Raw genomic sequence first — 25,653 nt, forward strand, 5'->3', positions numbered from 1 at the left:
ACGCAGTGAGCTCGGGCAGCGGGTCCCCCGGACCCCGGGCCGATGGGCGCTGGGACCCGCGCGCTCCAGGCGCGTAGAGCCGGCTCTCAGTTCCCGTCACTACTCGTACTGCGTTTCCCCGGCGCCCCGCCTCCTGGGCACCAAGCGAAGGAAAGGGGCCGGGCCGAGGGTGATCCCGCCCCCTCCCCAGTCCCTGATTGGCTGCTGCTGTTGTCCATCCGAGAATCTATTTTTGATGGAGGGGGGTTGCCACCCAGTCTGCCCCAGATCACGTTTGCCCCCGGCAGCCAACCAGTTGGGCCCAAGTCCGCGGGCAAGAAGCGATTGGGGGCGAGTGAGCTCGGCTCCCCGGTCCCCCGTCCGGGTGCCCCCCCGCCGGGCCTGAAGCGGTATATCCTGCCCTCCCCGGTCACCTCCCACGCGTGGAAGCGGAGCGGCGGCCTCGCTGTAACGCAGAAGCGAAATGTAGCCAGCCGGGTGTCGCGGCTGGACGCTCGCCTTGGCTGGGGGTGTGGGGGGGGGGCACGCCGGGGGCCAAGGAGGACTGCCGAGGAGGAGTGATGAGAAGAGGGGGTACCCTGCACCCCCCGAGACCACGGGCCCCGTTGCCACTCGCCAGGCGCCCCCCTTCCTCCCAAGCGAAAGGCAGGTCAGTCCTGTAGGGTCCTGGGGCGGGGAGGGGGTGGTGGAGGGCGGGAGTCCTGGCGCGCAGCGCATTTGCTGAATCTCAGTGGTGGAGAGACCGAGGAGGCCACCCAGTTACTTTCTCTCCCTTCTCGGGGTTGGGGATACTAAAATGGGTCTTTTTTGTCCCCGCCTGGGAGGAGGGGATAGGGCGTCCTGGTTCACTTTTGCTTCTTTCGTCCCAAGGCCTTAGGCCGGTCTGAAGTCTCTTTACTAGGGGAGTGGTGAGGGAGGACTGGCTTCCCCTCCTGCGAGCCCCCTCTCAGGTTCAGTGGCCTGCCAGGAACACAGGAGGGAGGCGGGGGTGTCAGCTTTTAGCGGACTCAGAAACTTTTCTGGCATAGGGGCCCTAGGACTCAGAGGTTTCCTCCTGGATCTCTGGTGAGGGAGTTGGAAAGAACCACAGTACTGTGTTTAAGGAGATTGAAAAAGGGAGCCCTGGTGGGTGACTGAATTGATAGAGGAAACAGTTCTCCTGGGCCAGTTCCTGGGGTTTGATACCGCCTTTCCTAAACTGAAGTTGACTAATTGTGTGTGTTTGGAATACTTAAGGACCTGTTCCTCTTAACCTGGTGGAACTCTCTTTAAATTTATTTTTTACGAATAAGAGTTCTTCTGGTGAAATGGAATAGGATGAGAGTCCATGAGGAATTAGGAAGCCTGGGGATTCCTTTAGGCAAAGAGAAGTGGAGCCATTACAGCTAAAGAGATGCATTTGGAGCAAGTGCATATTGGCTTACGGTGCTTTGGTTTTTGTTTGGGGTTTTTTTTTTTATTGCTACTTTTGTTTTTTTGTTTTTGTTTCTAAGAATTCCACTATATCCAACTCTCAGTAACCCTGGGGAACAGGAGGAGCCTAATTAACTGAAATGCGTGGATAATAAGCAATCATTTTATGCTCTGTCCCTTCTAACTGAGATAACTCCGTTGTCCTATCTGACAAGCTCACAGGGCCAAGAGCAGGGGGAGAGGGGGAGAGACAGAGGCCTGGATCCGAGTCAGCTGTCTGAGCTCTTTGTAACACTGTTGACTCTCAAGGGCAGGAGTGGGTAGGCCTCTGGCTCTTGGCCTTGGTCTGGCAGGCTTGCCCCACTGCCCAGGGAGTCCTCCTAGCTTTGTTTTGTTTTCTCAGAAGCTAGAGCGTTCTGGGGTCTGGGGGACTTCACGCAGCAATCAGTTCCTCGCTGTTTCTTTGCCCTGTGTGACTGTCTTTCTGTTGCTGTCTTGTGATGATAAGCAGTCACTTTATACAGGGGTGGCTGTGTGGCAGGGAGTTTGTGACTGAATTTGTAACTGAACCCCACTTAAATAATGGAGGGGCATTCAAGAAGGGGTCTTGCTGAGGACATACCTACCCACCCCCAGTTGCTGAGGAAACAATGCAGAGGGCACCTGCATGGCATCTTCCCAATCCCAGGCTGGTCACATCTCGTTGCTGGTGACCATGGTGGTGATTCCCCAGGAGGGTTGCTAGTGGGGAGGATGGCAGGGATAACTCCTGCTGAGCCTCCAGATGGAGCAGTGCAGGACTAAGTAATTTTTGCGGAAAAAGGGAGGCAAATAGCAAACTCTTTAACTATATGACGAACTCCTAACTGCCTTGGGGGGAAATTCTCCCAGTAGGAGCTGTCCTTTGCTATAAGGGAATGTTCTTTTTCTTTTCTTTCTCCTTCCCACATAAGGTGTTCCACACTGATTCTCGTGACTTTAAGGACCAGGGATTTGAAGAGGTATTAGCTCTTCCCAGGAAGAGAGGAAGTTTCTGGAAGAGAAGGGAAAGACAGCAGACGCTGCACTGGGACCAGCAGAGCCTGAGGAGCTGTGGGAAGCTGACAGAGCCCAGCCAAAGCAGTGGGAAGAAGCCACAGCCCCAGGCCGGCACTGTGTTCTGAAAGATTTGAACTCAAGCTGCTTTTGAAGGAGGAGGGGCCGTTTCAGAGGCCACCCCAGACTTTGGTTGAGCTCTTCTACTCTGGATGCCCCCTACTCCGAGGAGCCTGCCACTGAGAACCAAAGAAGATAAGAGAACAGATACATTTTCTTCAAGCACAGAGCTGGTGGGTTGGAGTCAGGCATCTGCACCCCTAGTGGCTGTCTGGTGAGGAGTTTCTTGTTTCTGCCCAGCTTGCGGCTTCAGTGCTTGATGGGGCTGCCTGTTGGTGGATCAGTTTTTGCAGTGCCTGGTAGGAGTGGAGAGCCGTGGGAAGAGGTCCCGCGGCGCCCAAGCCTGGGTTCACCCCAAGACTAAGTTCTTTCCCAAGTTAGAGAAGGAGAGAGAAAGCAAAAAGAAGAGAGGAAAGTTCTCCCTTCCCCTCCTCCCTGCCTGTCATGTCCTCTAAGCCAGAGCCGAAGGACGTCCACCAACTGAACGGGACTGGCCCTTCTGCCTCTCCCTGCTCTTCAGATGGCCCAGGGAGAGAGCCCTTGGCTGGGACCTCAGAGTTCCTGGGGCCTGATGGGGCTGGGGTAGAGGTGGTGATTGAGTCTCGGGCCAACGCCAAGGGGGTTCGGGAGGAGGACGCCCTGCTGGAGAACGGGAGCCAGAGCAACGAAAGTGACGACGTCAGCACAGACCGTGGCCCTGCGCCACCCTCCCCGCTCAAGGAGACCTCCTTTTCCATCGGGCTGCAAGTGCTGTTTCCATTCCTTCTGGCAGGCTTTGGGACCGTGGCTGCCGGCATGGTGTTGGACATCGTGCAGGTAGGACCTGAGTAGGGCAGCTCTTGACTGTGAGCCCAGGGCCACCTTTGCCTGCTGGGAAACTTGGAACTTCCTCTCTACCTCCCTGTCAGAAGTGGCTGCTGCTTCCTAGAATACTGTTTCCCTTTGGATCATGTCCTTGGTTTCTTCTTGGTCTAGTTCCTTCCTACAGAAGCCTCAAGGAAGCCGAGTAGCCCCGGGGAGGCAGTCAGGGCAGTATTGCTAAATAGAAACAGAATTGGCTCCAGAACTCAGACTTGAGAGAGGACAGATGGAACAGGGTCGTTGCTTGCCATTTCTCCCAAGCATTCCTGCCGAGCCCAGCTCAGTAGGAGACATTTACAAGGGTCTCCTCTTTATGCCTTTTCTCCCCTACATTTGTGGTTTCAAGGATACCCATAATAGAAAGCTCAGTTTCAAGCCTCTCCTCCATCCCCCTACTGGGCAGGAATTTGTTCAGCTGCCAAGAGGGTCTCAAATTAAGTGGGAAGGCTCTTGAAGGCATTTTGCATTGCTTATCTTCCTGTAACCTTGGCATAATCCCCTTGGGGGGGTGGGGGTGGACACTTGCTGTCTGATGCATGATTTGGAGATTTGGTGTAACAAGACCCAAAAGCACTAATTATCTGCTGTAAATGGGGACAAAATGTAACTAGGCCTGGGCAGAACTGTCTCTCCTCTTTGCTTCTCACCTGTCATTCTGAACCTGCCCTGGGCAAAGAGGGTTCTTTTTGAGGACATTGGGTAGAATGAAGGGTGAGAGTCGGAGGGACCTGGAAGCTAAGAGCCAGAGACGTGCTATGTTAATTTATTGTGAGTCAGGACTTATAAAGAACCTCCAGGTCCAAGAGATAAAGTTTTGTTTTTAGATAAAAGTCTTTTAGGCACAGTGTGGCACACCAAACTTTTTGAAGGTGCTGGGTTTATCTAAGTAATTCAGCAATGTGTATCAAATTCCTGCTGAATGCTGGCCTCTGTCCTAGGTACTCAGAGAAATATTAATACTGAGGCAGGAGGAGATCTGGCTTTTGCTTTTTGGGACCCCCAGTGTTCCCTGACTATGATATCTCCCAGAAGTACATGAAGCTTAGCGTCACCTTCCCTGTGCCAAGCCAACCCTACAGAACACAGTGATATAGAGTCCTGCTGGTAGGTCTCGCCATGCCTGTGTCCCGGGAGACTGAAGATGGTTGGTTCTTGATAGTGTGTGCACGTAGAGTACTTTGACTTGAGCCCTTCAGGGGAACCCTGAACCTTTGATTGCTCATGAGAATGATATTTAAGTCATGTGGAAGTGCCTTGCACTGCCTCCCCTTTCCCCAAACCTGTTACCTTGAAGATTAATCCTACATGGAGGGTGGGAAGCCAGGCTAGAGCTTTGGGTTCCTCCCCCTAGTGGCTGCTCCTCCCCCTAGGGCAGTGACTGGGACAGTAGGAGGAGGAGAAAGGGACTAGGGTAACATTTTCCTGCACCTCTTCTATTCCTTTCCTGTGGCCTCAGTTCTCATTCTTGAAGTTTTTGCATTCTGGTTGGATACCTACAAAGGGGTGCAGAACCAGCATCCAGAGGTGAACTGAAGAGGGTTGTCTTATTTTCTGGATAATAATAATGGTAGTGGGGAAGCATTTGGGGGGCTCTTCTGAAGGCCCATGAGGTAGGATCCATAATCATCTCCATTTTGTAGGTAGGGAACCTGTAGCTTAGAGGGATTAGGTAACTTGTCCCTGGTCATCTGACCCTAGAGCCCACACCACTAACCCCTGTGGCCTTCACCATGGCCATGGTTCACCAGTTGGTTAAAAACTTGGAGAAGGGGCCAAGCGCAGTGGCTCATGCCTGTAATCCCAGCACTTTGGGAGGCCAAGGCAGGCGGATCGCCTGAGGTCCAGGAGTTCAAGACCAGCCTGGGCAACAAAGTGAGACCTTATCTCCACCAAAAAAAAAAAAAAAAATTAGTCAGACATGTTGGCATTCTCTTATAATTCCAGCACTTTGAGAGGCTGAGGTAGGAATGATCACTTGAGCCCAGAAGTTGGAAGTTGCAATGAGTTATGATCGTACCACTGCACTCCAGCCTCAGCGACAGAGCCAAACCCTGTCTCAAAAAAAAAAAAAAAGACTCTAGGAGGAGCCTATTTTCTTTGTCTTTTCTTGAAGAACTAGGTGGACTAGAATCTGGATTAATTAGTTATCTTCTGAAGTGAGCAAGAATACAAGTTCTTAGATGGGGTAGGGAAGGACCCCCACATACACACCCCACCCCTACCCATCCCACACACTTAGATTCCAAAGCTTCTGATGTGTTGCCCCACCCCCACTCCAGTCCCATGAGCTGGAGACATTGAGCGGCCTAGGTAGGGAACCTTTGGAGCTGCTGTCAGTGTGGCACCTCGGCTCACCCCAGAGCTAGGGTGCACTTGGTGTGGATGACAATGGCAGGTTTGTCCATGTCCTCCTCCCCCAGTCTTCCTGCTACAGCTCTGGCTGGAGCAGGCCCTGCAGATGGCAACAGTGAGATGGCAGGAGGGGGTGAGTGCAGAGGGACCGAGACATGGGACCACAGAGAGATTCTTATTCCACATCCACGGGAGTGAAAGCGGGACTGACAATCTCAGATTCAGGAAGAGCAGGACGGTTTCTAAGGATTCACACCTATATTACCCCTTCATAAGCTAAGATGGCCTTCAGTAAGACAGAGTCTGAAAGTGCCCCAAGACCCTGGGGCCATCTGGAGAAGCTGGCTATGGAGTGTCCCCAGTGTCTTGGAGCAACTGAGCAGGAGTCCGTGTTGGCCATGGTTCAGATGTCTCCTTGCTCCAGGGCCCCCATCTTTCCTTGCTGCTATAGAAAACTTGCTTTCTTTTTCACCAACGCGATGCCAAAAAAAAATTAAATTGTAATTTTAATTTAAAAGAAAAAGAAAACCCACTCTCTTCCTAGAAGGCTCATTTCTGCCTCTTATCTGCCCTCTGGTAAATGTGCACAGCAGCATCTGCAGTGAAATAAGGGGCTGGTGCTGGCCCAAAGTAGGAAAAGAATAAATGGACATCCATCTGCTCTAACTTCCCAACCATGGCTGAAAGTTCCTGCAGCATCTGGAAGGGAAGCAGGGTGGGGCCTGGTGTTGGCTTCTGAAGGGGGTTGGGATATGGGAGTCTCCTCACTGCAGGAGCCTTGTGCCCATCTGCCCAGTTGGATCCTAGGCTGCTCCAGATGTCTCACTCCCTTTATGTGTCAGCCTTTGTGAGGGATGGGGTGGCAGGAAGTAGTGTGCCCATCTGCACTTTAATTCCCAGCTCGATTAAGATGGGTCCTTATTTTAGCTCACTACTCACCTGCTAAGGATCTCGAACAAAGCAGACCCTGCTATGTATACAGAAGTCTACAGCAATGAAAGTGGATGGCAAGCGTGGCCTTGGGGAAGTAGAGTGGGAAGGAAGTATTCCTCCTGGGCCTGGCCTGCTCCTGTGGTCACAGCATCCCTAGGCAGGACACTCATATCTGTTTCACTTGGACCACCCCTTCTGCTTTTCCCTTCTCTGTCCCCTGCCTGCTGTCAGGGACCCATTTGCTTTGCTCCTGCTTTGTACTGCACCGTATATCCAGGTGTTACCCTAAAGCCCTTTCCTGGACACCTAGAGGATGCCTCTTGGAAAAGCCTCAGACAGGTGAAGCCTGGGGTTACTGCAATCTCATCTGACCCAGTCCTTACCCTAAAAGATCAGCTCTAGCCCAGCTTCTCCCACAGGAGCCGATTCTCCCACAGCCTGGTGCCTAAAGCTTGTATCTGGGAATTTAAGTCTTCTTAATGTCTAGATTCCTGGCTCTGACTTTCTTCCCTGCTGCTACCCTCCTGAGGTGGTTCAGGCCAGAACCCTTGAAGGCAGTTCGGGGTCAGTGTATGAGCTTGGAGTAGGTGAGGGAGGGATGGAAGAAGCGCATTGGAAGGGCAAGGAAGAGGTACTGGCAGGACCACCGAGGATCGAGACTTGGGATTGCTGTGCCTCAGGATTCGTTTTGGCTATGAGGGAAGCAGTCTCTTCCCTCACCTCCAGAATACCAGGGATCCATGAGCCCCCCGCCCCAAGGTTAGAGAAGGAAAGAGATGAGGGGCTGCATTTCTGAGAAGCAGTTAAAATTTAGATGTTCCCCTCACCCCCAAGCAGGGCAGCACTTCCCGGAACGTGCCCTTTTTCATCCCCGTCAGAGCAGGAAGGCGTGGGTGGCTGCTTGGCAGACGGGTGTGACTTCAGGGGCAGATACTCCCAGCCTGGATGAACAGGATGGGGCTGAATTTGGCCAAAGGAGGAAGAAGAGCTGCTTACTGTCTGCCCCTGCCACATCCTGCCTACTCCTAACCTCAGGGCCACCCTGATTCCTGGGCTGGTTCCACATCTCCAGCCTCCAGCATCTCTTCCCAGAGTCCTATGCGTGCTCATGTGTCAGAGGCTTTCTGCCTGAGCTGCAGCTTTGAGAGGGTTTGTGCGTGAAGAAAGTATGTGTGTAGGAATTGGCTTCTCTGACCCAAGTGCCAACTTGGGGCTTTGCTGGCCCAGGGTCAGGTAGTGTGAGGTTCCAGGCTATATTCTGTAAGAGTCGGGAAGACTTGTGCACAGGGGCTCTTACTGTGACTGCTCCCTCTCGCCTGTCTGTCTCTCATCCCATGCTCCTAAAACTCCGTACTTTGTAGGTCCTCCTGTAGCTATAAAGAGAGGGTGCATTGTGCTGGGAGGTGGAGAGATTTGGGGGTGCTTATGGTAGCAACCAGAGGAACTTAGCTGAACTTTATACATTTTTTGTTAAATAATAATAAAAGCAAGCAATATTAGTTACAAACCGCTCAGAAAACATTGCTTGCATACATGTGGAGTCGTCTTCTGGGTTTTTTCTTTCTACAAGTACATATACATTAAAAAATATACCTACCTGCAGAAGTGAGATTTTCATGGAGCTGGCAACTTGGCAGCAGGGTGGAGCCGGTGTTTTGGAGTGAAGATGAGATCTGAGGCTGTGCTCTGAGAGGAGCTTTGAAAGCCCACAAGGAAGGGGAGAAGAGGGGGATTTTTCCCCTCTCTGGAGCTGGTTTGGGAGGAAGCAGGAGGCAAAGCAGAGCAAGGCCGGACTGCAGGGAGCTGGAGCCTCAGTGGTATGTACCAGCCGTGTTCAAGAGTAACAGTCCCCAAGTTGCTCCAGGGCAGATGGGGCTCACTGGGGCTGCCTTCACTCTCGGGGGTCTGAAGGTGGGAAGGGATTTACCTCCCTTCAGTGTTTGGAGGGGGCTGGCTCATCCTGTGACTGCCTGGAAGCCCAGTAACTGTTGTTCAGATGGGGGGCTGTCTCCTCCCCATTGTTAGTCCTTATGGTGGGGCTTCCCTAAGGAGAGTCCCAGGTCTTGGCCAGATCAGGAGCGCAGGCAAGCGTATGCTCCAGCCCCATTGAAATGAGCCCTTCCCCAGGGTCTTGTGAGGCCTCCCACCCCATCCACACAGAGAGCGCTCTGACAAGAAAAGAGAGGTTCTTGCCTTATAGGGCCACCCAGTACCCAGCCTCTCCTGGTCTCAAGCCCTAGCCCCACCCCCTCTGATAGCCTTACTTTTTGGTTATTGTGGTAAAAAAATATGTAACATAAAATTTACCGTCTTAACCCTTTTTAAGTGTGCTGTTCAATAGTACTAAGTGTATTCACCTCGTTGTACAACAGATCTCCAGAACTTCTCATTTTCCCCAGCTGAAGCTCTGTACCTATTAAACACTCACTCTTTTCCCTGCTACCCCAGCTGCTTGTTTCCACCATTCTTCTTTCTGCCTCTATGAATTTGACTACTTAGGCTGGGCACGGTGCCTCATACCTGTAGTCCCAACACTTTGGAGGTCTAGGAGAGAGAATCCTTTGAGCCCAGGAGTTCGAGACTAGCCTGGGCAATATAGTGAAACCCCTGTCTCTACAAAAAATATAAAAATTAGCCAGGTGTGGTGGTGCATACCTGTAGTCCCAGCTACCCAAGAGACTGAGATGGGAGGATGGCTGGAGCCTGAAGCCATGATTACGCCGTTGCACTCCAGCCTGGGCCACAGAGTGAGACTGTGTCTCAAAAAAAAGAAGTTGAATACTTTGGATACCTCAGATAAGTGGAATCATACAGAGTTTTTTATGACTAGAGTAATGTCCTCAAGGTTCATCCATGTTATGGCATATGACAGGATTTCCTTCCTTTTTAAGGCTGAGAAATATTCCATGGTATGTGTGTACCACACTTTGCATATTTTGTTTATCCGTTCATTCCCTGATGGACATTTGGGTTGCTTCCACCTCTTGGTTATTGCATATATTGCATATAGTGCTACAATGAACATGGGCGCACTAGTATATCTTCAAGACCTTGCTTTCTATTCTTTTGGATAAATATCCAGAAGTAGGATTGCTGAATCATGTGGTAGTTTTATTTTTAATTTTTTGAGGAACCACCATATTGTTTTTCATAGCAGTTGCACCATTTTATAGTCCCACCAAGAGTGCACAAGGGTTCCAATCTCCACATGCTTTTTTTTTCTCTTGAGACAGAGTCTTGCTCTGTCACCCAGGCTGGAGTGCAGTGGCACAGTCTAGGCTCACTGCAACCTCTGCCTCCCAGGTTCAAGCGATTCTCCTGCCTCAGCCTTTCCAGTAGCTGGGATTATAGGTGTGCGCACCACTCTCGGCTAATTTTTGTATTTTTAGTAGAAACAGGGTTTCACCATGTTTGCCAGGCTGGTCTCCAACTCCTGACCTCAAGTGATCCACTCGCCTTGGCCTCCCAAGGTGCTGGGATTACAGGCATGAGCCACTACACCCAACCCAATCTCTACATATTGCTAACACTGATTATTTTCTGGGTTTTTAAATAGTAACCATTCCTAATGGGCATGAGGTGATCTCTTACTAATCTATAGTATTGCTCATCTTTATTTTATTTTATTTTATTTTATTTTATTTTATTTTTGAGGTAGAGTTTCACTTTTGTTGCCCAGGCTGGAGTGCAGTGGTGTGATCTTGGCTCACTGCAACTTCCACCTCTTGGGTTCAAGCAATTCTCCTGTCTCAGCCTCCCGAGTAGCTGGGACTACAGGCATGTGCCACCACGCCCAGCTAATTTTTTATTTTTAGTAGAAATGGTGTTTCTCCATGTTGGTCAGGCTAGTCTCGAACTCCTGGCCTCAGGTGATCCGCCCGCCTCGGCCTCCCAAAGTGCTGGGATTACAGGCGTGAGCCACCGCACCTGGCCACTGCTCATCTCTCACGACAGAGTGTGGGTGTTGGAAATGCCTTGAGAGACCATCTGACTGGTCCCTGAATTGAACATTTTTCAAGAGCTTGAGGCCCTTGTAACTTGTCTAAGGTGTCCAGCTGGTCTACGTGAGGAGGCATATTGGGGAGATAAGCAGGAGGCCCGTCCCTGCTGTCTCCTGTCGGAGACCCAAGGCTCTCGGTCCAGTGCCCTTGCCCAACATAGTCCTTGGCCTCCCAGCCATGATACCCAGACCAACCCATATATATCCGCCTGGCCTGCCTCCTCCTCCCTCTCCAAACCTGGAGGCTTTCCATTCTTAAAACAAATAAAGGAAACCACCTACCCGGTTAGGGCCAGGAAGGGAGACACAATCCTAACCTTTTTTGCAAGTCCTCAGTTTCAGTTGCAAGTAAAGTAGCTTTCAAATAGCCAGTCCCGGCTCCTGCAATCTTCTTAGCACTAACTAGTAGAATACACTCTGGACCCCAGTTTCCTCATTCACAAAATAAGAATAAAATAGCCCCTACCTTATTGGGTTGTTAAGATGATTAAAAGAGAAATACATGGAGATCACTTAGCCTAGCACATAATCAGTCCTTAATAGATGTTAACCAAAGACATTGGTAGGAGAGCCAGGATTGATGGTCTTGGGACTAGAACTCAGGTCTCCTGACTCTCAGTCCAGGGCGCTTCCTACAGGAGTACACTTGCTTCTCCTAACTGAGAGACTGAGGAAGGTATGTGGGGTAAGGCAGTGCACAGAGGAATAAAAAGCCTCTTACAGGCCAGCATTCAGAGGTTTAGGGGCCACAACTTAATTCAGAGCCTGTTCAGAAGGAGAGTTGCTGTGGCTGAGGCCCAAAGCCCTTGGAGATAGAAACCAAACAAACTCTCTAATCTCCCCAGCCTCGGCCCCAGCCCCGTGGAGCCCAACTCTCCACAGCTGAGACAACAGAGAAACTGGATTGAAAGCAAAGGGGCCAGGGATTGCAATTTGAGGGTGGATTGCAAAGGATTTCTAGGGTGTCAGGCAGCCCAGGGCAGCTCAGCTGTGTGGGTCCCCATTACCCTTCCCCACCCACCTCCAGGAAAGCAGACAGAGGAGGTAGTGCCAGACTGAGAGTCTCCCAACCGGCGGAGACCCTCTCCATCTTCCTGGTTCTGGGTAGCAGGAAGGGGGGTTGTGTTGTTTGAAGAACCATGAGCTTGGTTTCGTTCCAGGGTTCTTGGAGGAAAGGTGGCTAGCGTGCTCACTCCCTGCTGATTCTATTTCCTCCTCGAACTCCTGATCTCAGACTACCTGTTGAACCTCAATGCCCACCCTTTGGGGCACTGAAATTCCTGGGTTCTGTTTTCACCTTGTAGCACTGGGAAGTCTTCCAGAAGGTGACAGAGGTCTTCATCCTAGTGCCTGCGCTACTGGGGCTCAAAGGGAACCTGGAAATGACCCTGGCATCAAGGCTTTCCACTGCAGTGAGTGTCCTGGCTGGGAGGAGCGGGGCACAGAGAGGACTCTGGGCAGCACCGAGCCAGAGACTGGGAGAGGGCTATGGGCCCTTCTCCACTACCCAGGCCTGGAGTGTGGGACTGGGGTGGGAAGGGAGGGCCTGGCTGGGCAGGTGTAGGGAGATCCCAGGCTGGGTGTCCTGCTCCTGGGCAGGGGCTCCCTGCCCAAAGTGGTTCCCAGGCTTGGTTTCTGGATGTCCCAGCCGCCCCTGGACTCCTGCCCCACCCCCTACCTCTCAACCACCTCGTGACTGTTTGTGCAGCTTTGACAGGCAGGCATCATGCTGGTTCCTCCACCCGCACAGATGGGGGCCTCCTCTGATCTCCAGCCCTGCTTTGCAGCTGGGCAGGAGCAGAGCCAGGCCCTCCCAGCACCCCCAGTCCCCCAGCCCTACCATTCCCTTTACCCATGGCAGCTTGCTCTTCTTTAAGGGAACAGACAGAGAGGAACTGCTCGTCACTCCTACCTCCCGCAGTCTTGAGCCATGACATTCCAGGCCTGAATTGATACAGGGCCCTGGGTTGGAGGTGGGAGATGATAAAACTCAGGGGGCCTGGGATGTCCCTGCACAGCCAAGAGTCTAGAGAAGGTGACAGAGAGAAGTGGCATCCAACTTAACCCACCCTGACTTGCCCTACCCAACTTCTGGCCCATGCTCCTCTCTCCTTCCCGAATACTCTTGGAGCCTCAGTCCTGCACCAGCAGCTGACCTTTCTTTCCTTGGGATAGCAGACTGGCTTCAGAGTCAGGGCCTGGGTTATTCTGACCCATGCAGCAATGGGCTGCCCAGATAAGCAGGGCAAAGAATGGAATTTGCCTCTGCTCAGCTGGTGTCCTGAGAGGAAGAGAGGCAACTGCCTAGGGGACCCCCCCTCCCATCCCCCACCCAGCTGCAGGAGCTCAGTTTTAGCTCCTTCCCTCTCACCTCAGTTTCTCTGATCCTGCTTCACCTTTCCAGGACTGTCAGGTCCTGCTCTCAGAGTCTTAGGCCACATGTACTGCCTCATGATCTAGGCAGGAGCCTAATGGATGGAACTTCAGGCCTTTTCCAGCCTGGAGCTCCAGCTCCTTGCCCTCCCTCTCCCAGGCCAACATCGGACACATGGACACACCCAAGGAGCTCTGGCGGATGATCACTGGGAACATGGCCCTCATCCAGGTAAGAAGGCAAGGACCAGAGAGGGTGGGCTAAGCCTCCCCTTAGTCAGGAATCTCTGAAAGGCTTAGGTCAGCCCCAGCAGGCTCCTGAGTAAATCTCCAGTATCCCACTGAGCTGGCTTCCTCCAGAGTAGCTCTAGGAGGTAACTAGGTTACCCAAGAAAACACCCAAGATGAGGAGAGCCCAGCATCACCCATTCCAGTTCTCAGTTTCTGGTGGTACAGGTGCCTTTGAGTCCCAGCAGATCCTGGCAATGTGAGCAGACTCAGGAGTGCCGAGATGTCCTGTGCCACTGCTGTTCCATCTCCCCATGAGACCACACGGGTTCAGACTGGGAGCCTTCCCCCTTGAGGCCCAGGTCTTGACTCTGGGTGGAAGGCTCCGACTCTGTTGAACCTCACTCCCATCCCCAGAGGCACACTCCTTCAACCAATAACATGTTCTGGGCTCCTGCAGAGTGCACTGCCCAGTACTAGTGTCTGGTATGAACCTAAATAAATAAAGACATCCTTCCAGCCTGGGAGGAGTGGACAGTGCAGTCCAGCCTGCCTCCTGGGGCTACTGCCAGCCAGGAAGAGGTCTGCCCAGATGCTCATGGCCTCAGCTTAGGAAGCCCACTGCTCTCAGGGCTTTCCAAGTTACCACTCCTGTCCCCAGGTGCAGGCCACGGTGGTGGGCTTCCTGGCGTCCATTGCAGCTGTCGTCTTTGGCTGGATCCCTGATGGCCACTTCAGTATTCCGCACGCCTTCCTGCTCTGTGCTAGCAGCGTGGCCACAGCCTTCATTGCCTCCCTGGTACTGGGTAAGGAAGGGAGGGCGTAGAGGAGTAAGGAGTGCCACCCCAGAGGTGTTGGCTGCACCTGGCACCCCACTCTGTCTTTTTGTTTGTTGAGACTCCTTTATCTCTTCTCACCCTGCCTGCCCCTCCTCCCTCTTCCTCACCAGGTATGATCATGATTGGAGTCATCATCGGCTCTCGCAAGATTGGGATCAACCCAGACAACGTGGCCACACCCATTGCTGCCAGCCTGGGTGACCTCATCACCTTGGCGCTGCTCTCAGGCATCAGCTGGGGACTCTACCTGGAACTGAGTGAGCCACCAAGAGTTGGTGGCTCGGGTGGAGTCCTGGGTGGGATTGAGAGAGATAGTAGTTTGGAAATGTGCAAGAGTTTCTTCTGTGTTCTTAAACTATTTGGTTTGAACACAGGTTGTAATAATTCCTGATCTTAGAGACGTGAAGCTAAGTACTGATCTCAAATTCAAGCAGGCATCAGGGTCAGGGGAAAAGTGTCAGAAGTATATTCCTGTTTGGTCATGCATATTCTTACTTCTCTTGGAGGGATGAGGTGGAAAGAGTAAAGGAAAGGAACCAGAGGCTGGGATCTGCTTGCAAAATGAAGAAACGGGTGGGAGATGGTGATTTCTGGGATCCAATCAAGAGACTGAGAGTCTCTGTCCTCTGGTCTCTGTCCCTAATTGGTTCAGTGCCTGGCTAGCTCTCTACCTTGGTTTCCTCATCCATAAAATGAAAAAGGCTGGTACCACCTACCTCCTGAGCTGCCAGTGAAGATCAAATGGGGTCATGTGTTTACTGACATTTAGTATAGTCTTGCTATTGATCTGTTGGGACATTTTCAGACTGAGCCAGGGAGAAACTTGGAGTAGGGAACCACCGTGCTTATCTCCCTCTCCCCTCTGCCCTCTCAGATCACTGGCGATACATCTACCCACTGGTATGTGCTTTCTTTGTGGCCCTGCTGCCTGTCTGGGTGGTGCTGGCCCGACGAAGCCCAGCCACGAGGGAGGTGTTGTACTCAGGCTGGGAGCCTGTTATCATTGCCATGGCCATCAGCAGGTAGGCTGGAGCCCTGAGTATCCACTCCTACCCCACTCCCACCCTGCCACAGACTTCTTTTTAAACCCTGGAGAGAGGGGGTGGGGGTCAGACCCTAGAAATGTGTTCATTAGTGTATCAGTCACATGTCCTTCTGTTGAAAATGACAGAAACCATCTGAACTGGGTTTCATTCCAAGGCAGAATGTATTGGCCTGGAGAACCAAAAAGGCACAGCTGAATTCAGGGACATACCTAAGATCAGGGCCCCAGTACTCTGTGACTCTCCACTCTGCTCTTCTCTGTCATGGCCTGCAGCCCAGGTTTATGCTTTTCTTATTCCTACCAATTCCAGTGGGAAGAGAGATTCTTTCTCCCAACAATGCCACAAAGTCCCAGTATAGAGTTCCACTGCTTCTCATCTGGTGACATGATTATCTCCAGACCAGTCAGCATGGCTTCTGGGCTGCGATCCTCTGATTGGATGGACCTGGAGCCTAGCCATCATTGAGGCATTGTCACCTGAGCCACAGTCACTGAGCTTGAGAGAGGTGGTTCCCTGAGGAGGAGCCCAGTGCTATCACCAGAAAGGGAAGTAAATGCTGAGTGGGCAGAACAACAGAGGTCCTCAGCGGCAGATAGTCCTGCAGGCTGCTCCTCCAGCCAACTTAGAGGGCAGGTACAGGAGGTGGTTGCCTGACCCAGTACCACCAGCTTGTTCTGGAGTCACTGTCCAGTCAGAATGTTATGAGCAGCACCTAATCCTGTCAAGGGAGGCAAGGACTGGACGATGAGGAACTCCTGAGAGCCACAGTGCTTCCCTTCATCTCCAATGATAGGTGGGCCTGGACCTCTCATCCCAGAGACTAAGGCAGAACCCTTCAGTGGTCTTTGCATCATTTTGTCTTTATGTCTCTGTAGTGTGGGAGGCCTCATCTTGGACAAGACTGTCTCAGACCCCAACTTTGCGGGAATGGCTGTCTTCACGCCTGTGATTAATGGTGAGGTCTGGGCATCAGCTGTCGGAGGGCAGGGCTGGGGAAAGGAAAGGGACAGGAGAAGAGGACTTAAGGGGTTGGTTTCTGTATCAGTCAGGGTTCCAGTAGACAAGAGAATCTCGCTCAGATGTTTCAAGACCTTAATGAAGGGACTGCTTACAGAGGTGGGAGCAGAGTAAAAGGACAGATAAGGGATGTTGAGGCACCCAGAGATTAGCAGCAATGGGAAGCCTCTAGTCCTAAAGGGTCAAGGGGAGTATCTTAGTCCATTATCTGTTGCTAGAACACAATACTTGAAACTGGCTAGTTTATAAAGAAAAGAGGTTTATTTAGCTTCCAGTTCTGGAAGCTGGGAAGTTCAAGATTGGGCAGCTGCTTCTAGTGAGGGCCTCATGCTGCATACAAACATCCAAATGGAGAAACAGAAGGAAAGCTGAGCATGTGCAAAATGGGCAAAACAAGAGAAGCAAACCTTGCTTTATGACAACCCACTCTCATAGGAACTATACTTTTCCCAAGAAAGACATTAATCCATCTTAATAACCTATTCAGTCTTAAAGGCACCACCTCCCACCACCACATTTGGGGACCAAGCTTCAACATGAGTTTTGAAGGGGACAAACTATATTCAAACCATAGTAGGAGGGAACAGCATTCCAGGAGCCCAGTGAAAACTCTGTCTTTGCCCCCAACGTGGGGAAGCAAATGCTGAAAAGCAGGGAAGGATTGGGAAAGAAATACCTGATCTCTCTCTCTACCTGCCCTCTGGTCGCCTGCTGTTGCCTCCCACTGAACAAACACAGTGGAAGCAGCCAGCAAGGGAGACTGGGTGATGCAGTCCATGGAGACCAGTCTCCCAGAGCTCAGAGCAAGACCGAGAAGAGCAGGGACCAGGTTGGGATGTGAGGGCAACAGAGAAATCAGCACAGGTCCTGGCGGAGATATCAGTTTCCAGAGTTTGGAGCTCAAACCTGATCCTTGAAACTGGTTACCAGAGCCAGCATATGACCATAGGGTGCCTGGGTCTGTTCAGAGCATTGGAGAGGGGGTGAGGCAAGGCAGGGCTTCATCCCCTCAGCTGTGTAGGAAGGCAGGTGCCCATGCTGCACTGGTGGAGAAGTCAGGCTCTCTTGAGTCTGCAGATCTGCACATATCCTTTCCAGCACTGTCACAGCTTTGCCAGGGGAACATGGAACTGCTGCATCTCCTTAGAGGGGAAGATGAGGGAGGCTGGAAGATGCCCTGGAAGCAGGGATCTTTGTCTGCCTTCTTAGTGTCTTACTCTTCTTTTGGGGACTGGTGAATGGGTGATGCCCATATAGACCCTAAATTAAGACAGAGGACAGTCAGTGCCTCTATAGATTAAAGACAAAGAATGAGAAGATCATTTTGTTCCCACTCCTTCCCCTTACCCCTATCTGTGTCTAAGCCCGTATCTGTCTCTGCAGGTGTTGGGGGCAATCTGGTGGCAGTGCAGGCCAGCCGCATCTCCACCTTCCTGCACATGAATGGAATGCCAGGAGAGAACTCTGAGCAAGCTCCTCGCCGCTGTCCCAGTCCTTGTACCACCTTCTTCAGCCCTGGTAACGGCAGATTCCCAGGCTCCCATCCCTGGGGGGAGTGGGCCTACTGTTGATGAGCTTCACTTAAGAGACAGCTGGGGCCCAGATCCACAGGTTCTCCTTCTCTGCTGGGCTGTGCCAGCTGTTCTGAAGGGCAGAGCCCAGGCAGGAGGGCTGTCTTTTCCTAGAGCACCCTAGGGGTTGGAGACTACAGGATGGAGAAGTAGAGATATTCATCTGTCTGTTGCCCTGGGGTATGGTGCAATTCCTCCTGACTTTGAAAGACCTTCTGGGGCCAGGTCTTCTCCTCCCCTCCTCTTTACACCCCCTTTTCCCCAATTCCAGATGTGAATTCTCGCTCAGCCCGGGTCCTCTTCCTCCTCGTGGTCCCAGGACACCTGGTGTTCCTCTACACCATCAGCTGTATGCAGGGCGGGCACACCACCCTCACACTCATCTTCATCATCTTCTATATGACAGCTGCACTGCTCCAGGTACAAAGTGGCAAGAGCAGGGGCATGGAAAGGAACGAGGATGCCCTGCAGGGGTGGGAGAGGAGGCCAGACTTGGCCTCTTAGACAATCAACCTCCTCTTTCTCTGTGTCGGGGCAGCTGATAAACACCGGACAAAGGTGCAGGAGAGCAGATGGTAGTTCCAGTAGAGTCACCAACATGCTGTGTGATTTTGACCCTGTTCTTTTAGTTCTCTGATCCTCAGCGATACCTTTGTAAATTGAGAGGAATGGACCGGGGGGTGGTAGTTTTCATGCAGGTGGTTGTAGGATGCTGATCATGTGCGATTTGCATGCTACTCCGACTGGCCACAGAGTTCCACGTGGCTCTGTTTTGCATGCTGGTCTTTTTCGAGAAATTCATTTGCATAAAGGGTCCCATAGCTTGAAAAACTATCAAAACCACTGTACTAGATAATCTGTCGGATCCTGTCTAGCCTTGCCATTCCATGATACCATGACAGTTGCCATTCCATGATACCATGACAGTTGCCATTCCATGATACCGTGACAATTGCCATTCCATGATACCATGACAATTGCCATTCCATGATACCATGACAGTTGCCATTCCATGATACCATGACACTTTCTCCCTTCTTGTATTATTACATTGTAAAAGCTTTTTATTTTGAAATCATTACAGATGTGTAAGAAGTTCTCAAACAAAGGTTCAGAAATCCCATATACCATTACCCAGTTTCTCTCCATGGGAAAATAACATTTTGAGTAACTTTAGGACAGTATCAAAATCAGGAAATTAGCATTGATATGATCCACAGTGCTTATTCAGATCGCACCAGTTTTACATGCACTCGTGTGTGTGTGTGTGTATGTGTGTGTGTGTGTGTGTGTGTGTGTGTGTTCTATGCAGTTTTTATCACAAGTGGAGATTTGTGTGGCCACCACTATAACCAAAACACAGAAAACTGTTTCATCACCACAAGGCTCCCTTATGCTATCCCTTTACAGCTAGGTCCACCCTTATTATTACCTTTTAAATTTTTATAAATTCGATTTTTGAACAGTCACATAGTTCAAAAATGTTTTAAGGTTCATAGTGAAACCTCAGTGAAAAGTCTTCTTTTCTGTCCTCTTCTTCACAGCCATCTGTTTTTCTCCTTCACAAACCATCAGTATTATCCCTTTCTTGTGTGTCCTTCAAACCTATTCTATATTTATAAAAGTAAACATATAGTTTTCTTATTTCCCTCCTCTTTTTTACACACATGTGGTATACTGTACACACTGTCTGCACCCTGCATTTTTCACTTATCTTTGAGATCATTGCATATCAGTACATAAAGAGAACAACACCCTGATTTTCTTACAGCTCCATCATATTCTATGATACACAGACCATAATTTTATTTCGCCAGTGTATTGATTAACACCTGTCCCTCCAGCCCCCTCACCCCCAGCTTTAGAAAGGTTGTGTTTGGACATCTTGGCAGGGGCGGGGCTGAGAATCAGCCATATGCTGTTGCCCTGCAGCAGTTAGCCAAGCCGTGGCATTCCGTTGCTACTGGGTTCCAGTGCAGCACATGGTGGGAAGGTGGGGGTGGATATGCCAAGGGTCTATAGTGGAGGTTTTCAGCTCATCTCTTGGCCTGGATTGGAAAGGATGAGCCTCGGTGCCATCACCCATGATGAATACCCTGGGAGACACTCTTGCCTCTGCTCTCCTCTCTAGATCTGTGGAGGGCCAGAGCGTGACATTAGATCCCCTGTAAAGGCTCTTATTGATCCCTTTGCCACCTCCTCCCAGCGGTGTGTCCTGGGGCCTGTTCACGAGGCTGGAATGTGAGGACAGCTGCTACCATTCCCTTCCTAGGGCACGTCCCAAAGGCCTCCTGGCCATGCTCTTTATTTGGGACCCTTCTGCAGCTGCTGGAAAGGGTGTGAAGTTACGGAGGGCAGGGGAGCCAAGGCCGTGGTATCACAAGACAGCTGTGTGCAGGGCAGGCGAGAATGTGAAGAGTCACTTCTGGCTTCCTTGGAGAGAGGGCAGGATTCTCTCAGGCAGAGCCTAAAATTTTAAAAAAAGAGAGAGGACAGGAGAGCAACCAAGATTGCCTAAAGATAGGTATCACTTCTGGCTTCCGGATCCCTTAAGGGCTGTGGTTCCCGCATCTGGATTCCTTAGGGCAGAATTTTCATACCACAGTATTTACACAGTCTAGTCAAGGGTAAAACCTCCCAGACGACTGACTGTACTGGAGCTTAACCATCAGAAACTGTTTCATTTTCACGCAGATGCAGTCATTTAGGGAGCCCAAATGTCAGGCACTGTGCAGATTCTAGGAGATTCAGGCCTGCCCCACCATGGTATTCTAGATCAAGGGCATCGCCAACTTAAAAGCACGTGTGAATCTTGTTAAATGCGGACTCTGACTCAGGAGGTCCAGAGATTCTGCATTTCTAACAAGCGCCCAGCTGTTGTTGATGCTGCTGGTCCTGGGCCCACTAGCAAGATTCTGGTCTGAGTCATTCTTAATTATCTGTATGAATAGAAGGTAAGCAAGAGCACAGATACAAATCAAAGCCGCAGATCATGTCAAATGTGTTTTGAATTGGTATGCATTGTCTGCTTTATATTAACATTGAGGTGACTTATTCACAATTCACCTTTATTAGGGCTAATGTTAAAATAAACTTGCATTCTTTGAGCCCAAAGAATGGAAAGGAAATGGAATGGAAAGCCACAACAACAGAATGAAAAGGGTCAGGAGGAAGCCAGGTCAGGAGGAAGCCAGCTTGGGATGATCATCTGTTACTTAGACAACTGCCAGCAGCAGCTTCAAACACTGTCCTTATACCACTCTGCCCAGAGAAGGCATCCCTTTAGGAAAAGCTGACTCCAACAGCCAGCCCTGTGCCAGGCTCCTGGAAAGGCCAACATGGCAGGAATTGGAGTGACCCCAGAATAAGGTGACCCAGAGTTAGAGGCAAGAGGGCTGAGTTCCTGCAACAAATAGGATCTAGGTCAGGAAGCTCCTTGTTTGGTAAACTTGGGAGCAGAAGATAACGCTGATGTGGGTGACCCTGGGGCGGAGCAGCATCTTCCTTTCTAAAGAACTCTCATTGTGCCTGTTGTCTGCTCAAGGTGGTAATTGTTGGGTGGAGGAACACAGAGAGGTTGCTGGAGTGGAGAGAGGAAGATAAAAAGTAAGGACTGTGGCCAGCCAACCCTTGTGAGGCACTAAATGGGTCTGATCGAGTGGCCTCTGGCTCCCCCTGGAGAGAGGGGATGGCTATAGGCTGGGCCCTTTTTGTCTCCCCAGGTGCTGATTCTCCTGTACATCGCAGACTGGATGGTGCACTGGATGTGGGGCCGGGGCCTGGACCCGGACAACTTCTCCATCCCATACTTGACTGCTCTGGGGGACCTGCTTGGCACTGGGCTCCTAGCACTCAGCTTCCATGTCCTCTGGCTCATAGGGGACCGAGACACGGATGTCGGGGACTAGCTTGGTCACTCAACCTTTTCCCCATCCCTCTGCACTTTCTATTTGAAATTTTTCTTTTGTTCCCCTGTCCCTACTCCACCCTACACTCCCACCTCTTTCTAGGACTTCACTTTGATACCAAATTCTCATTATTTTCAATGGGAATTTTTATACATTGAGCCAAGTTTGTATAGCAAGAATCCAGGAAAGACAGACGGCCTGAGATAAGCAGTACAAGTAGGTTTTTGAGACAATCACCAAGTGCAATTTCATGGTGGGTGCCTCCAGGTGATGTGGACTGGGGCAAGGGAGTTTTGTCTGGAATCTGGGGACATGGGGTTTGGCTTTAGCAACCTGTCTTGGCCCTAATGAGAAACCCTTTGTGAGTGGGCTCCGGGTTTTGGTTTTGTTTTCTTTTTATCTGTTTTGTTTTATTTTTGGTTTTGGTTGAACAGAGGGACAGAAGAATAAGTAACACTCCCAAACACAGACATACTTTTGTAGAAGTGGACCAACTTCAAAGCTCTGGACAGGAGACAGCTGCTCCAGGCCCCTGTGATCCCAGTTCTATTCTCTTGCCCTCTGGACCTAAGCCCTCCCACTCAGAAAGAGTAAGGTGGACTGACTTTTCAATGTGTGCACATGCCTCTTGTTCATTTGCCTGATCAACATCAACAACCCCTCCCTCTGATCATTTCCAGTTGATTGTCATATTCAGGAAAAAATGGAACAGTGGACTCTTCTCTCTGTTGACCCATGTCCACCTATAGGTTCCCCAAAATCCACATTCTCCCTGGGCCCAGAGGACTGATTCTTTGTCTCTCTTCAACCATCATCTCAAATTGTCTCTAAGCACTACCTTCCCCAGAGCTTGCCAGGTTGGGTTTTGAGATTAGGGATAGGTCATGGGTATGTGGAGAATGGTTTGGAGGTTGAGAACAACCACGGGTGTCTCATTGCTGCCGTTTCTCCTGAGAACATAATCACTTGATCACCTTGGACCCTGTCACTTCCTAAAATTACTCATTCTGTCACGCCATAGAGGTCAGTTTTCCTCTTTCTTGGCTTCTGCCCACAAACATTCACCAATCGTTCATTCGCTCATTCAGCAAATATGCAGCCTCTGCAAGATGAGCTCTCCTGCAGGCAAGCATGGTCTGAAACATTCTTTGAGCAGTATTTATTGAGTGCCTACTATGTGTTAGGTACTGTACCAGGCACTGACAAGCCAGTGGTAAGGGAAACACAGCTCTAACCTCACCTCATTCTCCAGGTTACAAAGGCCATGTGCCCCTTTCAATCTGGCAGAGAAAGTTTCCTCGTTGTAAGTATTTGCATCTACTTCAAGCCAGATTCTTCTGCCTCTTTCTCCTTACTAGACCCCAACTCTGTGCAATGCTGACCACAGCTAGAGCCACCAGCCCTATTGCTCAACCAGTGTTGATTTCCCTAAACGACCCTTCCTCACATTCCCTTCCCTCCATCTCTCCTCACCAAGCACCCAAAAGAGGATTTAGAACCAGCAGGGTGAACATCAACTGGTCGTTTCTACTTTTCTCTGCCTAGCACAAAATTGGGAGAAAACTGGAGCCTCCATCTGCAGTTACACGTGTACAGATCTGGGGATTTGGATGTAGGCTTTTTCTAACCTCTCTCTCAGAAACTTCCACAGAAACCTTCCATCTGTAGCCTAAAGGGCCCACCTCCAAGGGAAGGCTTAGGCAATGATCCTGTTTCTACCAACACCACACTTTATCCCAGGAACTTGCCCTAGACCTCCAGAGACCATATTTTCTCTCCCTCCATTTCTACCCAGACCTCCAGGCCTCCTTCTGGAATCATAGAACCGTAGAATTGGAAGGAATTTTAGAGGTTATCTAGTTGGAGTTGTATCCAACAGAGTTCATTAACACCAGCCTGAGCTTGTTTTTCCTCCTCCCTCTGGACTTTTTTCGTCTTTTCCTCCACCTCAAAAAACACTTGCACACAGATTCTTCTTGTACAGGCACCGAAACCAGCTCCTCTGCCCCTCAGGCTGTGTCCCTGTGATCTCCAGCCACCCCTGCCCCAGTCACTCGCCCCTTCCTCATCTCTGGAATTTGGCCAGGTAGTCCCAGAAGATTCTGGAGTGACCTCCTTTGCTTAAAAAGCAGACGGATAGGCATGCCCCAGGCCCTGAGTGTGTGAGCAGAGGAGGACTGGAGGGTGAGAGGGAAAGAAAATGAAGGTGACTTTCATGGAAGATTCATTTATTTTCCCCGATTGTACCAACTGCATGTATTTTTGGCCTGGCTGCAAGGAGCAATATTGGTTTACTCTCGTATCCTTAAAAAGTTACAGAACTGTGTCTTAAGAGAATTATTTATAGTTACTATAACTGAATTGACAAATGTCAACTTAACTGATAAATTATATTTGGTAAAATAAAGAGGACGTTTATTTAGATGGTTGGTGTTTCCTGTACATCTCATCAAAAAGCAGCTTCAGCTGTTGTCTTCGGCCCCTCTATAGGCTTTACCCTCTCCTCACGTAGGAGTAGAAAGGGGCCAAAGTGTGACAAGAAATGAAACATCTCGGCCGGGTGCAGTGGCTCACACTTGTAATCCCAGTACTTTGGGAGGCCGAGGCGGGTGGATCACAAGCTCAAGAGATCCAGACCGTCCTGGCCAACATAATGAAACTACAGCTCTACTAAAAATACAAAAATTAGCCAAGCATGGTGGCAGGTACCTGTAGTCCCAGCTACCCAGGAGGCTGAGGCAGGAGAACCGCTTGAGCCCGGGAGGTGGAGGTTGCAGTGAGCCAAGATCATGCCACTGCACTCCAGCCTGGCGACAGAGCAAGACTCCATCTCAAAAAATAAATAAATAAATAAATATCTCTAAAATGCAGAGATTGTGTGATAGAAAACACAGCATTGCCAGACACTGTGTCTCATGCCTGTAATCCCAGCACTTTGGGAGGCTGAGGGGTGGATCCACCTGAGATCAGGAGTTCACAGCCACCCTGGCCAACATGGTGAAACCCCATCTCTACTAAAAATACAAAAATCAGCTGGTCATGGTGGTGGGCACCTGTAATCCCAGCTACTTGGGAGGCTGAGGCAGGAGAATCGCTTGAACCCAGGAGGTGGAGGTTGCAGTGAGCCGAGATCATGCCATTGCACTCCAGCCTGGGTGACAAGTGCAAAACTCCGCCTCAAAAAAAAAAAGTCATTTATTGAGAAATTGGTGCACGGGGACACACTCGAGACGCTAGATGCAGGGTCCTTGCTCTCAAGGAGGTTGTATTCTGGTCTCAGCGTGTTAACTCAGCCTCTGTTGGGGGATTGTGCTATGGGTCCAAGCATTTATGGGTTAAGATTCTCTCCCTACAGAGACTTACAATCTGGGTCAAAATAATGACAGCTATTATTGAGTATTTCCTGTGTGCCTTCACCGTGCACCTTGTAAGCCCTTAGAAACTTAAAATTGACTGACTGCAAAGGGTTTGGAGTCAGATGGGCCTGGGTTCAAATCCCAGCTCTTCTGCCCGTATTTGTATAACCCTAGGCAAATCATTCACCCTCTCTGAGCTTCAGTTTCCTCATCAGTACTAATACTTATTTCATAGGATAGTTATGAGACCTCAGTGAGATAATAAGCATAAAGCACTAAGCTCCGTGCCCTGTATGTGGTAAACCAAAAATCCTAATCAACACTACAGTGGGGGAGGGATGAAGGCCAATGACTAGGTCTTGTCAGTACGCTGGCCATGGGATAAATTCAGGGTGGATAAGGGAGCGGGCCAATGAAAAGGGCACCTGATCAAGTCTTGGGAGTGGGGGACATCTTGGAGGAAGCTGAGAGGAATAGGAGTTAGCCTAGCAGAAAATAGGAGAAAGAGCCGTCCTGCAGAGGGAACAAGGAGCTGAGCAAGGAAGTGAGCCTGATGCCTTTGGGAACTGCAAATAGCTCTGTATGACTGGAGTTGGGAGCG

The 25,653-nt window shown here is 50.5% G+C and overlaps 1 protein-coding gene across 1 annotated transcript; it reads left to right on the top strand.

Annotated features, from left to right (window-relative positions):
• Positions 1-261: 261 nt before the first annotated feature.
• Positions 262-24,120, top strand: SLC41A1 (solute carrier family 41 (magnesium transporter), member 1). The gene is made up of 11 exons (XM_011957719.1): positions 262-649; positions 2,367-3,384; positions 12,019-12,126; positions 13,248-13,319; positions 13,977-14,121; positions 14,265-14,411; positions 15,029-15,176; positions 16,076-16,155; positions 17,601-17,735; positions 18,060-18,208; positions 21,511-24,120. The coding sequence occupies exons 2-11, from the start codon at positions 3,013-3,015 to the stop codon at positions 21,694-21,696; spliced, it is 1,542 nt and encodes a 513-aa protein (XP_011813109.1). The 5' UTR covers positions 262-649; positions 2,367-3,012; the 3' UTR covers positions 21,697-24,120.
• The last annotated feature ends 1,533 nt before the right edge of the window (positions 24,121-25,653 follow it).

Source organism: Colobus angolensis, unplaced genomic scaffold (genome assembly GCF_000951035.1).
Source record: "Colobus angolensis palliatus isolate OR3802 unplaced genomic scaffold, Cang.pa_1.0 Scaffold449, whole genome shotgun sequence".
NCBI classification, from domain to species: Eukaryota; Metazoa; Chordata; class Mammalia; order Primates; family Cercopithecidae; genus Colobus; species Colobus angolensis.